The sequence below is a fragment of the Equus caballus genome, chromosome 1 (assembly GCF_041296265.1).
Source record: "Equus caballus isolate H_3958 breed thoroughbred chromosome 1, TB-T2T, whole genome shotgun sequence".
NCBI classification, from domain to species: Eukaryota; Metazoa; Chordata; class Mammalia; order Perissodactyla; family Equidae; genus Equus; species Equus caballus.
The window spans coordinates 89451617-89466777 of record NC_091684.1 but is presented as its reverse complement, the minus strand read 5'-3'; the positions used below and the strand labels follow the sequence as shown (position 1 = coordinate 89466777).

The window sequence follows — 15161 nt, the reverse complement described above, 5'->3', positions numbered from 1 at the left end:
TCTAAAGACTTACCATGTTCATCGATGAAGACATGCATAGCGTCCACAGATATCTCGTCTTGCACAGATGTTTCTGGCCCACTGATGACTTGCAAGACAGAACTATCTTGTTGGGAAGTTACCCTGTAGATTATTTGTCTTTGTCTATTGCCCTGGAAACTTAACATAAATAAAGGTTTCAAAAACTATTAGGAACTCGTCCTTATCCTTAACAAAGCATTAAAAGCAGCAGCCAGTAAATGAGGCTGTCTCACGCCTTGAACCAACGCAAAGCTAACCAAGGAAGCTCTCCTTACAGGGTTGTGACCTTGGTAGGCTCATTGAGCACGGGGCTGGCGCTGGTGTGGTCTTGACTCTGCATGTCTGGTTTTCCTTGCTTGGAATTGCCTCCATTGGGCTTTTCACTTTCCAAGATTTCCTCCTTTTTCTCCTGGGAGCAGTCATCTGAAAAACATTGCTTTATGTGTCACTATAATATTAAAGAAGAAATTAATGTGAAAGCACTTGGAAATAAGTTACCAAAACTGAAAAAAGAATAGATAGAAAATTTAAAGAGCTCCTGTGAATTCAGAATGCATTTAAACAAATTTTCCTTTTACTAATTATGCAAGCACCTAAATATATTTGAAAAATAGGAACGCATATACGTTGGAGACATCTTATCAGGACATCTACAAATACCATCTGCCTCATGTATGGATTCGGGGACTCCTTTGAAATAACTCCAGTGACCACTGGCTTACCCAGTTGAAATCAGTCATTTAGATTAGTTAGGCCTGAAAGGTTCATAACTCATAATGGAAAAAGAATTACATAAACAAACATGTCTATTTTAGAGCAAGGTCCCATTTACCATTTGAAAATCTTAGCAATCTTTCCTTCTTATTCATTCTCCAAACCTAAATTTTCACACTAAAGTAGCGTTGTCCCCTTCAGAGAGTAGATACTTGTTAAGTCGAGTTGACTTTGAAGCCCATGCTTGACAGTGTGCAGGACACAGTTGAGACACTGCACCTGCTCCTTACCCAGAGAATATTTTAAGGTGAATAAGAAGTCCAAGATCAGTCGTACAGACTGGTTTCTTTGAGTTTTTAGAATCCTCTTTAAATAATGGACCAAAACAAGCGGCTTAGCTTACACCATTATGCAAAATGGAATCTGCCCCCAAGGGTCAGCCCTTCCTCGTCTGAAGACACACCCCAACAGCCACTGCTAAGGTCACAATGACCACTGTATTCCCAAGACCAAAGCCACCGACAGCTATCTTTTGAGTAAATTTTTGCCTGAGAGAAGAACACTACTGAGTGGTTTGAACCTATAGGCTCTTTCAAGACATGCCATTCGGAAAGCCCACCCAGACGTGTCCAGGCCCTTATAGGGGAGGAAGACATTTCCTCTACCCACTCTGGGTTCTTCTGGCTGGAAAACTAATTAAATTCACATGAGACAGAATAACAGGAGAAAATTAAACGAAGCTTTATACCATGTATACATGGGAGAGGCTCAGGCAACCTGAGTAACTTGCCAAAATGGCTGAAGCCACCACCTTAAATATCATCTTCAGCTAAAGACAAAGGAGCATGCTGGGGGAGGGGGAGTCGATCATGGGAGATTACCACACAAGTACAGTAAACAAGAGTCAGGTTATTATGCAGACTTGAGTCTTTGCCTTCCACATTGATGAGAGTTTCTAGAGATAAGGTCATCCCCCCTTCTTCCTGGTACAGAGAGGGAGACACCTTTACAGATGGAGATTTCCTTTACAATGTAAATGTCTCTTAACAAAGGGTAAGTAAATTCTACTTTTCAGAGTTTCTTTCCTGTCTGCAGGTTTTTTAAAAGTAACCAGCCCAAAATAATCCTCATGCCAAAGAGACATATCTTGGGGCGGTCAATTCCAGTCCCCCACACCCTCAAAAAGTAAAATCACGTTAGCTTCCCTGGGGTTTAAATCACATCCTTATGTATACGACAAAGTTTTGCATCCTTAGACTTCAAGTATTTAGAGAAACATTGCCGGCTTCTATGTGAGTCCTGAAGAGAAACATTCCTAGCACATCTGTCAAACTACCGTTGAAATTTTTTTGGTATAAAATGTTTGCATTTCATTTGACAGCTTGTCAAGATAGAAGTTCTCACAGTTTTTGAGAAACACATTTGTGAGAAAGTGCTATCCTAACCAGTAGCTTTAGTCAGTGATCATATCACATAAAAAATTGCAGAAAGGCAAATTTGTTCAGCTCTACCCCTTCACACGACATGTATTTGGAATCATTTGTTCATGTCTCTATCATCTGTTAGTCTCTCCTTCTCTTAAATGGGTACATTGCATATGCCAACAATATGGACTATTTTGTTTACTTTTTCCCTTTAAAAACTAAGCTATAATAGAGATGTTATTTTATAACTTTTATATTCATCTTAAAGTATTATAAATAGCTAATTACATTAGATATTCTACCTCATCCAAAAATCGTAGTTACATAATATTATGTTGATACACTATAACTTATTGAATTAGACCCCAATTGTTGTAAATTTAGGTTGTTTCCATTTTTCTATACTACAAATAATTTTTCAATAAGCATCTCTACATACATTCATAATTATTTTCTTAGAAATTCTAGAAAAGACTGAATACACAAATGGACAATGGCCAGACAATATCTATAAAAACAGAACTCTGACTCACAGTCGACAGCAACCAGCCCAGGAAACCAACCCATTATCTACAGTAACCAGCCCAGGAAGCCAAGATACTATGTGGAAGTCAGACTTACAGGAAGTGAGACCACTATTTCTAGCAAATGGTCTAAGAAACTGAACAATAACCCCTGTAACAATCAGCCCCAAATGGTCAAGATTTGATTAATAACTGACAGCTTCCTTAATTTTTGTCCCTGATTCCAACCAGAGAAAGTCAAGCAACCAGAGTACCCCAATATGCTCCCCTAACCAATCACAGAGGATGCTCTAGTCAGCCCACCTCTCTTCCCAGGCCAATGGCCTCCAGTCATTCCTGAAGCCTTCCTTTTTTCCACTACAAAGCTTTCCCACTCCTCTGCCTGCCTTTCAGTCTCTGCCAAAACACAGTGATGGTGGGTGACTCCCTTGCTATAGTAAGCTCTGAATCAACCCCTCTGCTTCTTCTCATTTGAGTGGCCTTTATTTCCATAAATAAAATAAAGCTGTATCAAAACAAAACAAAAACATGGTTTTGAAGGCTTTTGATAAGTGTGTGGTTTTCCATAGCCCTGAACTTTAGGATATCCCCAAGGCCTGAAGATAATCAAAGCCCTTTGTGGAGATGAGCTGGGTTGGAAACAAGAGTGCCATAGAGAGAAACTGGGAAATCTCCTCTCTTCTTACAGTCTGGTGCAAGCTTAAGCATTATTTCACTATCAAGCAGGAGAAAGATTAGGGACATTCGCTAGGCTGCCAATATCATTAAACACTGCCATGTTGTTTTATAAATACCTCCAAAAATGGGTTTTTAGATTACAATAAATAAGAAATTATTATTTAGTGATAGAGGAGTAAGAAGATATTATCAGCCTCAAAAATATAAGGTACCACTGAAAAACCATCTAATTCACCACCTTTGCCACTGACTGCCTTCCAAGAATGAAAAGACTTATTGTCCTTCTCTTTCATCCCTCAGTTAAAAACCTCTGTCCTTTCCTGGAATAGACATATAATCCCTTCCAGCTCCTCCCTCCTTGCTGCCCCTGCCAGTTCCTGACAACCAAGCTGCTCCTTTCCATAGAAAATCTCACAGCATCCGTATCTCTTTGCACGTCCCCTAGATTCTCACTTCAACATTGTTCTGCCCGAATGTGGATGGCTGCAAAATTTAAGAAGAACAGAAACTTAAGAAGACAAACCAAATAAACCTTACATATTGCCTGAGGGGAAAATCAGGAAAAAAAGGCTGAAATTGATCACGTAGCACGCCTTTTCATATAGTTTCCTAATTGAACCTCACAGTAAATCTGTAACATATTATTATTCCTGCTTTATTGAAGAAACTGTGACTCAGATGGATTTGGTAAATTGCCCAAGCTCACCCAGCTGGTATGACAAAACCAAAATTTGGCCCTGGGCTACCAGATTCCAAAGCCAGTGCTCCATCCACCATGTACACAGCTTCCTGGGGACACACACATGTCGTCTGGATCAACGTTGTCCAGTACGATAGATGGTAGCGACATGTGGCTATTTAAATGAATTAAATTTCACCAGAATTAAAAATTCAACTTCCTACTACACAATCCTCATTTCAAGTATTTAATAGCTACATGTGGCCAGTGGCTACTGTATTGGACAGCAGATGTGGGATATTTCCATCGCTGCAGAAAGTTCTGTCGGACAGTGCTGATCTAGATGTATGAATCTTTCTATTAAATAGATGATAAACACCCAAATCTTATATCAGAAAGATTTTTATCTCAAAGTAACCAACCCTTTCTTGTACTGCCTACGTTTGTTAAAAAATTTAACTGACTCTTTCCTGTTCTTATTAACTCCAAATGCAAAATCTTAGATATATTAACATAGTAAAATGGAGAACATACTAATGACATAATTTAAACATTCAAAATTAATGAATTTTTAAGCAAGAGTGGACCAATGAGCACACATAGCAATCCCTTTGGCAGAGCACCGGAAAGACCAAAGAAACCGGAGCAAATTGCCAGGAGCTGCCAACACAGAACCAGAGGGGCCCCCTGGCTGTCCCAGAGAGTGGAGAATGACCAGCAGCAAAGGGACAATCCTAGCACGAAGAAATGCTACAACCTACAGCAAAGAAAATGAGCTGCCACCTGCAGCCACAACTTCTAGCAAGCAATCCTATTATATAGACACTATCTCACCAGAAATACAGGCAGAAATGATGTACTCGAAAATCACAGCAACATGGACATTTGAAGTTAAAAGACTTTTTTAAGAACTCTAGTCCAGTGAGCACACTGAGGCCCAGAGATATTAACTAACCTGAAAATAAATGAATCTTTTATAGAGAGAGGAAACATAGTTTATTTTTTATGAGCATGGACTCTGGAGCAAGGCTGCCGGGGATCAAAGCTCTGTTCTGGTATCTCCTATGCTTAGCAGACTAACTTGGGAAAGTTAGTGAAAATCTCTGAGCCTCAGCTGCAAAACAGGAATGACAACAGTACCCATCACACAAGGTTATATGAGGAGCAAATGAGTTAACATGAGAGTAACTGTATAATTTATTGTTCAAACTGGGAACACTGTTGAGAGTGAAAGGTGGGGCTATTAATAATTATTTTGGGAAAACAAGTATAAATGAGGACCCTCTCGGGGAAACCGCGATATACGGTCACCCTTGTTAATAAAAGTGCTCAGGACAGAGCCTGACATACATTAAGAGCTGTGTAAGTGTTTGTTACAATTATATTTACAACTTGGGATAATTAGGGATTTCCGCATAAAGGATTTTATAAAGGAGTTCAACAGAAAACTGGATTCACTTAACAGAAATTTGGTTTATGATCAGCTTTTCCAGAATGCATCTATTCTATAAAGAGAGAGATTAAGTTCTTGCCACATGGTAAATATAATTGCTTATTTCCTTGGAAATAAATATTCTTGCCTTCTAAGGAAGCCAAAGGTTCATTACTATGCCTTAAATTGCCTGGTGGAGTAAACCAATTTTGATATATGCTCATCACGTAGTTTAGTCTTGGCACATCCAGTAAATATCAGTGATAATGCCAAGCAGCGAATAACTGCCTAATGGCTGGCCCACTATTTGCAAAATCAAATCCCAGAAGGCAAATAACCAAGAGCTGTACTGCCACCTTTGTATCATCAGGACAGAAGTGATGCGAATCATACCTCTGAGCAGCCCCCTTTCTCTGTTCCCCTCTGCTGACCCACGCCTTTGGTCAGAGGCCACCACCTTGGAAGTATTAATTGATTCTAACAGGGAGACAAATTCCAAGAAGTTGGATTCATTTGGTATTTGTCCTTCCTTTGCCTCGAGGTCAGATTTGGAAGTTGGTATTGTTTTCTCTTTCTCGTTGGTAATTTCCGGGGAACTTTTGCACAAGAAGACGTCTGTCCCACTGTCCACACTGAGGACCCGGGCATGTCTCTTTTCATGACTGGTCTTACAAGATGATGGGTCAAGGTTAGCCTGGCCTTCCCTTCCCGCTTCAGACTCAAAGACCATGTTAGGTGTGAGCGGGGGTGTCGTTTCACACTGGTCTCCTGGGGAAGGACCATAGTCGTTGGTGGCCTTTCCCCCGTCCCCAGATTCATAGCCAGAGCACTGATTGGAGGATGCCTCCACCGTCAGTCTCTCTGGAGTCCTTTCACTTCCATTGTCTTCAGGACAAACAACGTCTCCTCCTCCATCCTCAGACAGCTCGAGGGTGATGACAGGAATTCTCATCTGCTCCACATTTGCAGGACTGGCCACCCCTGGGGTAGCCAGCTCAGCATCAGACTTTAAACCAGTTCTCTCAGTGCTAATGACCTTCAGGTGGAGCGAGCTTTCCAAGTCTGTCAGGGAGTTCTGGGTACTGCTCATGGTGATGACAATTTTAATGGGTTCATGCAGACTCAGTGGATCTCCAGGTTGAGAAGTGTCAATAAGAGTAACAGCTACCTCACTATCTGAGTAGTCCACTTCCTGGTTCAAGGGCGGGTCCACCTGCCAGGAAGCATCCACTGGTCTGTGCTCAGCTTTGGCGATGACCGTGTTACACTGAGGGCAGCTACTGCTCAGGCTGTCCTGAGGCGACATGCTTTGCAACTGTTCCCTTATGGAGCCCTGGGCGTAATTCGCAGGTTCTGGAATCAGGACGGAATTCTCACTCCCCCATGGCTGGAAGGAGACGTCTGTTTCTAGTAAGTCATACTGAGACAAAGACAGGTGTGGCAACTTCTTCGAGCCTTCTTTATCCACTAAGCCGCCCTCAGATCTGTGGCGGAAAGGGGGCTGCCCCTTGGCTCCCCTTTCTTTCTCTTTATCATTGATAAGAGTTTCTGCCACAACTGGTTTCAATGGCATTGCTGACGTGGTCATGGTTTCCGGCATGAACCCTTTAGAAGCAGGTAAGTTTTCTGTTTTGATACCAGGTGAGGTAGATGACACTGGAGCTACAGGTTGGTCTTCTGACAGAACGACACCTGAAATAAACAACAACAGCAGGCAACTTTATTAGCATACAAAATGGATGAATAATGTCCCAGAGCAAGATCTAATAATAACAAAACCAAAACTAGCACTAGCAACAAATGTGATGGGATGCCTATCTCAAAAATATCACCTCCACTGGGAAATTGTTCTGGAAATCTCTATATTTAAAATAACAATTCAGACTTTTAGCTTTTGCTGTTTTGTGGCATTGGGAGGCAGACCAGTACGGTTTACCAATTTGGGCGTTGCAGCCAGAAAGGTCCTAGCTCTGCTATTCACTAGCTATGCTACCTTGGGCAGGTTCGTTAATCTCCAATCCTCAACCTCCTTAGTGGTAAAATAGAGATATTTATACCAACCTCTTAAGGTTGCCATGAGGACCCATAAGGATGGACAGGGAAAGCGCTAGCCCGAGGACAGTCAATGGGCTCGTGGGCACCTTGACCCATGGACAATAATAATCTCACACTTCTGATGATTCATATATTTTTAAAACATTTTAAATTGCACCTGCAAACAATATTTACTTACGATGCGGGGGGCTGAAAGTGAGCTCTGTGCTGCCTGCTTCCCTTTATCTGTTAATGACGCTACCATTCCCTACGCCTCTTACGCTAGAAACTTTGGGGTCATCTTTTGGTTTTTCTTTCTCCCCTGGCCTTATGGTCATTCAATCAATTAATGCCGTCACCCTTTCCTTCACTTCTATCATGAAGAGTATTCTCTGGCGGCACAAGGGGTGCATTGTCCCAGGTTCTGCAAAGCCATGGGAAAAACAGAATGAGCAACTTCTCATTTACTCAAATATTGGAGGAAAAAAGTAAGTAACACAACTCTTGAGGTAATATACCTTATTATCAAAACAAATGGGCATATTATGAAAAAGACGAAAAAAACTTTATGATATAACATGTATTTTTTTTTAATTAACCCTTGCCTGATCCAGCCTATGACCCCCAGGCCTCAGGAGGCAGGGGCCTGGAGCAGGCAGGAGTATTCACTCACTCTCTACTGCTTTCAGGGGCACTTTGGTAGAAAGAACTGAGAGACCCTGCCCTACAATGCTCTAGTCAAAAGACCCTCTTTGACTCTAAAACAAACTCCAGGCACAACTCTCCCACCTGGAATGTTCTTTCTCCTCACCCACTGACGACTCCATTCAAGGCCTTATTCATGTCCCTCCTTCAACATGTAACTTCCCATGATCACCTAAACCAGAAATAAACTCTCCACTTCTGAATGTTTTAAGCATTTAATGTCTGTAAAATTAAACTTCGCTTACTATATACTTCTTGAATTTTAGTTTTTTTAACGTACATTTAAATTATCTTCCCAACCGGACTATATAGTTCTAGAAAAACAACTATATTTTATACTCATTGAATCCTCCAAAGAAATCAGCATGTCATCTTCTCCATGCTCAAGAATGTTGGTTGATGATGATCATGAATCGTGAACAACCCTATGTAAGTTATCCTACGAGGCAGGGTAGATCCTTTCCAGGAAAACAGAACAGAAGAGAAGAAACCTATCCAAGGTCACAAAGCCACTGATGAAACCGAGACTAGACCCAGATTTTCTGAATCCTGGTCTGACCCTCCTCTGCTCTCTCGCATCACCTCTGCATAAATGTGTATGGCTACTCTACTTTTTGTCATTCAGATCCCAACTTGAATATTTTCTTGTCAGAGAGGCTTTCCATGACTACCCAATGTAAAGTTCGCTTGTCAAAAATTAATAAAAATATTGCAGGAAAAATCCAAATCACCAGGCAGGGCCTGAGAAAAGGGCTCCTGGGCTAGACCTGTAAAAAATAATTTATTGTTTCATTACCTCCCACACTACACAATTGTGATTGCACAGGTTAGCAGAAACCAGGACCATTTTCCAACATACAAGATGAGAGGAAAGAGCACGCCATGTTAAAAAAAAAAAAAAAAGGTATTTAAAGCAAAGTGCGGTGGGAGTTCACCTGGCATGTCTGAAAAACAGAAAGAAAGTCTGTGAAGCTGGAGCAAAAGAGCAAAGGGAGCGTGAGAGGAAGAGAGATCAGCAAGGCAGGCAGGGTCCAAAATATATCAGGCTCTAGAAGCCAAAGTAAGAGCTTGGACTTTACATTAAGAATAATGTGAACCCAGCAGAAGTTTTTCAGTGGAGGGAGAGCACATGACCTGAATTAGGTTTTTAAAAATAGCTCTGCCTACTGCATGAGGGACAGACTGCAGTGAAGTACAAGAATGGAGGAAGGGAGCCCGGCGAGGAGGCTACCGCAGTTGAGAAATAGTGGTGTCTCAGACTAGCGTGGTAGTGGTGGGCATGGAGAGAAATAGATACATCTGAGCTACGCTTTGGAGTAGAGTTGACAGGACTTGCTGATGGATTGAAGCTGAGGGCAGTGAGTGAAAGGGCAACCAAGGAAAACTCCTTGATTTGGGAGCTTTGCCAATTGGATTGGTCATGGGACTGTTTACTGATAAGGAGAAAACTAGAGGAAGTACAGACTTAGAAACATCAATTGAGAAATCCCTGTGGGTGGTAATCCATTTGATATGACTATTAGACATCTTATCCAGGAGGAAATAGGTGTAAGGAGCTGAATGCATGAGACTCAAGTCCAGAGAGAGGTCAAAACTGGGGAACAGATTCACTCATCATCACATACATGGCATTTAAAGATAGGTATGACATCACCAAGGGAGAGCTGGTATCTAGAGAAGAGAAAGAGGCCCAAGACCAAGACCAGAGGCACTCCAGCCTTTATATGTCAAACAACAGTGGAGGATCAATCAAAGCACTCTGAGAAGGAATAAAATCAGGAAAATGTGCTATTATGAAAGCCAAGAGAAGGTTGGTCAACTACAATTTATTGCATATAAACGAATAAAGTCATATTGTGGCCTGTAAATGTGTCTTTTGTGAATATGTTAGCATGTCATATCTCAGTGCCTGCTTAACCCTAAGCAAAAATGGTAATAATGAATTTCCTACCTAGAAAACTAAGAAAAAAGTTGGCCTAATGTGACCCCACCAAGATATTGCTTAACAATGAAATCTAACCGAATATAATAATCTGGCTTCTATCGTTGACACTTTAGCTGTAAAAACATACCATATTACTAAGAAAAAGATACATCAAGAAAGACACTATGACAAAACTACATGATCATGTCAATAGACGCACAGAAAGCATCTGACAAAAATCCACCACCATTTCATGACAAAAACATTCAACAAACTGAGATTAGAAGAGAACATCCTCAACCTGATACCGGCTATTTATGAAACACTCAAAGCTCACATCATACATAATGGTGAAAGACTGAATGCTTTGCCCATAGGATCAGAAACAAGGCAATGATGTCCACTCTCACCACTTCTAATCAACATTGTACTGGAAATTCTAGCCAGGGCAATTAGTCAAGAAAAAGAAATAAAAGGCAACTCGATTGGACAGGGAAAAGCAAAGGATCTCTATTCCTAGACAATATCATTTTGTATATAAAAAATCCCAAGGAATCCACTAAAAAACTACTAGAAGCAATAAACATTCAGGAAGTGTGTACATACAAAATCAATATGAAAAAATCAATTATATTTTTATACACCAGCAATAAACAATCTGAAATGAAATTAAGAACACAATTCCAGTTATAACAGCATCTAAAGAATAAAATACTAAGGAATAAGTTTAACAAAAGAAACACAAGACTTGTACACTGAAAACTACAAGACACTGTCAAAAAAAAATGAAAGAAGACCCAAGTAAGTGAAAAGACATCCAACGTTCGTGGATTCAAAAACTTAATACTGTTAAGATGGCAATTCCCCCCAAATTTATCTACAGATTCAACACAATCCTTATCAATGTCCCAGCTGTCTTTTTCATAGAAACTGATAGTCCACATGAAAATGTAAGGGCCCCAAAATAGCCAAAATAACATTGGAGGACTCACAGTTCCCAATTTCAAAACTTATAATACAGCTACAGTAGTCAAGACAGTGTGATACTGGCACAAGGACAGATATAGGAGCAAAAGAATAGAACTGAAAGTCCAAAACTAAACCCTCACATGTATGGGCAACTGATTTTTAACAAGGGTGACAGGACGAGTTAGTGAGGGAAATAGTCTTCGAACAAACGGTGCTGCGACAACTGATAAACAAATGCAAAAGAATTAATTGGACCTCTACCTCACATCACACACAAAAACTAACTCAAAATAGTTCATAGATCTGAATTCAAGAGCTAAAACTATAAAACTTTTAGAAAAAAATAGCAATAAATATTCATCACTGTGGATTAAGCAATGGTTTCTTATATATGACACCAAAAGCCCAAGCAACAAAAGAATCAATAAAGTGGACTTCACGAAAATTAAAAACTTTTGTGCTTCAAAGGACTCCATTAAGAAAGTGGTAAAACATGGGGCTGGCCCAGTGGCGCAGTGGGTAAGTTCACATGTTCTGCTTCGGCGGCCCGGGGTTCACTGGTTCGAATCCCGGGTGCAGACATGGCACCGCTTGGCAAGCCATGCTGTGGTAGGCGTCCCACATATAAAGTAGAGGAAGATGGGCATGGATGTTAGCTCAGGGCCAGTCTTGCTCAGCAAAAAGAGGAGGATTGGTGGTGGAAGTTAGCTCAGGGCTAATCTTCCTCAAAAAAAACAAAAGAAAGTGATAAAACCACCCACAGAATGAGAGAAAATATTGATAAATATATCTGATAAAGGACATGGATCCAAAATATACAAATAACTCTTACAACTCGCCAACAAAATGACAATCCAATTAAAAACTGCACAAAGCATTTGAATAGACATTTCCCTAAGGATAATGATGATGATGAAAACATCATTAGTCATCAGAGAAATGCAAGTCAAAACCACAAGATACCATTTTACACCCACTAGGATGGCTAGAATCAAAAACATGGACAGTAACAAGTGTTGTCACAGACACAGAGAAATTGTGACCCTTACACGTTGACGGTGGAAATGCAAAATGATGTGCCTGCAATCTAAAACAGCCTAGTAGCTCCTCCAATGGTTAAATATAGAGTTACGAAATAACCCAGCAATTCCACTCCTAGGTACGTATGTACTCAAGAGAATGAAAACACATGGCCACACAAAAACTCCCACACGAATGTTCATTGCAGCATCACTCTTAATAGCCAGATAGTGCAAACAACTCAAATGCTCATCAACTTATGAATGGATAAATAAAATGTATATCCATTTAATGGAATCTTATTTGGCAAGAGAAAGAAATGAAGTACAGACATAAGCTACAACATGGATGAACCTTGAAAATGTTATGCTAATTGAAAGAAGCTGGTCACACAAGACCACATATTACATTATTCCATTTATATGAAATGTCCAGAACAGGCAAATCAATAGAGCCAGAAAGGACACTAGTGGTGGCCCAGGGCTGGAGGAGTCGGGGAGATTGAAGGGTGAGGGCTAAGCTGTGTGGTGTTTCTCTTCAAGGCAATAAAAATATTCTAAAATTGATTGTGACAATGGATATACAACTCTGTGAATATACTAAAAACCATTGAATTATACACTTTAAATGAGTGAATTGCATGGCATCTGACTTATATCTCAATAGAGCTGTTAAAAAAATAAAGAAAACCATTGTGCCTTTTAACAACAAAAAGAATTGGATACTTGAATGGTAGATTATGAGATCAATCTAATAAAAAAAATCACTTCAATGCAGTGTTGCTAAGAAAACATTGGATTTAGCAGTCAGGAATGGGTCTAAATGCCACCTGTACATTTTACACATTATGACTCAGAACGAAACGACAATTGCAAAACCTCTACTGTAATTTCTAGTACACAGAAGAAAGGAAGGAATTGTTTCAATTGAACGATGAAGCTAAAAGGCCACAACAGACATTGAAAGGATGTAAAGTGTGCGTGTTAACAGCAGTGATACACTTGATCTGGAAGAATACATAGTTTAGTACGGGGAAAAATGTGTGTGTGTGTACAAATAGACATAAGTAACATTGTTATGAAACTGTGTGTAACTAAAATATTTGAAATCGAACTAATGCACATTTCATGTCAGCAGTATAATATAGAAAAAAGAATTCAGATAATCCTTTATATATTATTATCACAGAATTCAGCTGAGTGATGAAAAAGAAACTTTATTTTAGGTTTTCAGGGCCATGGTGCTAATTTCATCTGTTTTCCAAAAAATAAAATATTATACTATTTTTTAAATTTAAATAAAGCATAAATTTCTCTTTGTAGTACTACTGCCAAAAAAAAAAAAAAACAGAATTGCAGAAAAAGGAAGGGGTTAATTCAGGTCTCCAAAAGTTCTTTTCTAAGTCTTCTGAAGGCAATAAAAAGATAAGATGAAATCTTTGTAAAAAAGTAAAAGAAAAACTTAGGGTGTTAAAAGAAAGTTCCCAGAAACAAAATTTATGACTTGAAAGAGATGCAGATATACAGAATGCAATAAAATTTCCTCTGTCATCTTTCAATGTAAGTACTACAGTAAAAAGTTTGTAGGTTGATGATGAATTTATCCTATTTTATATCTGCCATTGGAGCCATCTGAAATGAGACACTGGAGAAAGGACAATGAAATATGATCAATAAAATATCATAATTCGAAGACATGAACGAATTCTGACAAGAAATAATTAAAATTAAGAGTTAGAAATAAAGTTAAAATATAACTGTGCAATCTTAGGTACAGTGCTTATTTTTAATTAATTCACTGCCATTCTGTTTTATAAAAATTATTTTTTACTTCACTCAGGATAATGCTATGATAAAATATTAAATGATAATAATAAACACTCTACCTTTGAGATCTTCCACTGTTTCCTGTGCTGGCAACTCCTAAGTAAACAAAAGAACAAAAATCAATACGTGACTCAGCTCCCTGCCCATTTCCAGGCAGTCAGCAGACACCGAGCAGCAGCCACTGTTCTTGTAAGCGGCATGTGGGAACGAGACTATAGTGTCCACTCTGCTTAAGCTTCTAACAAAAGGAGCAGCAAAAAGGAGGACGAAAATATATGTAAGGATAGACCTCCATCCAAGGCCACACTGTGATAAAATTAAGAAATTAAAGGAGAAGAAATAATGTGCTACTTTATTCTACAGTGAATGGAGCCCAGTGAAGTTAATGTAGAAGAAAGGTGAGTTATTGACTTCCCAAGAGGCAGGTGCGATTTAACGTGGAGTAGTGGAGTTGATTCCAGGCGAAGGCACTGCAGATATGATGGTCCAGACGAACGACAGACAGCAGACGGGACAGGGAAGCAAAGGTCTGCATTTCGGCTCTTCCAGCCAGAGGGGCAGATGGCAGAGGAGCCAGTGAGCCGGCTTCTAGCATATGACCGGGCATTTATCTCATGGTCCCAGAGCTGGTTGTTTTACACTCTGAGATGTGATGCTCCAGACATTCCACAAGCACAAGGGCTAGTCTTTACCACTCGTGTGTGTAAACTACAATCGCTGCCATTGCACACTTTCATTCTGGGGGGATCAGCACTAGAGGAGCAGGAAGAGAGTGAAACAGAAAAACAGACCGCTCACCAGTGGATCACCAGAAGATTGCTGAGAGTGTATGCTTTGCCCCCTGGAGCTGCAGCGGAGAGGAGGCGTAGAGAGGTTCTGGTGGGCCTCTTCCTTCTTGCCATTGTTAACCTGCCTGTTATTGCTAATCCAACATGAGAAACACAAGAGCAGTGATATTACCAAACAGAACTACGACTCTTTCGGTAATAGTCCCAAAACAATTTTTTTCCTAGATTCCACTTTATCATATTCACTATATACACATTTTATTTTTAAGAGAGAGTAATAAACATCACTTTAAAATATGACATGCTCTCTTAAGGAACTATCAGAAATTAGGGCAAGAATAATGACGATGCTTAACCCAAGAATTACTCTCAATATTTCAGTTCTCTGCAATGTATTACTTTTATATTAACAGACGCAAATGT

The 15161-nt window shown here is 39.8% G+C and overlaps 1 protein-coding gene across 2 annotated transcripts in view; it reads right to left on the bottom strand.

Moving 5' to 3' along the window:
- Positions 1-15161, bottom strand: part of PCNX2 (pecanex 2) — a 281728-nt gene that overhangs the window by 241496 nt on the left and 25071 nt on the right. For both annotated transcript variants that reach the window (XR_011437820.1, XM_001493597.5), the window contains exons 3-7: positions 14749-14872; positions 14010-14046; positions 5866-7164; positions 297-444; positions 14-159 (exon numbers count right to left, since the gene is read on the bottom strand). Coding sequence is in view for 1 of the 2 variants with exons in the window: in XM_001493597.5 (XP_001493647.2) it covers positions 14-159; positions 297-444; positions 5866-7164; positions 14010-14046; positions 14749-14872 (1754 nt within the window). In the remaining variant the exon portion in view is untranslated. The remainder of the gene's footprint in view (positions 1-13; positions 160-296; positions 445-5865; positions 7165-14009; positions 14047-14748; positions 14873-15161) is intronic.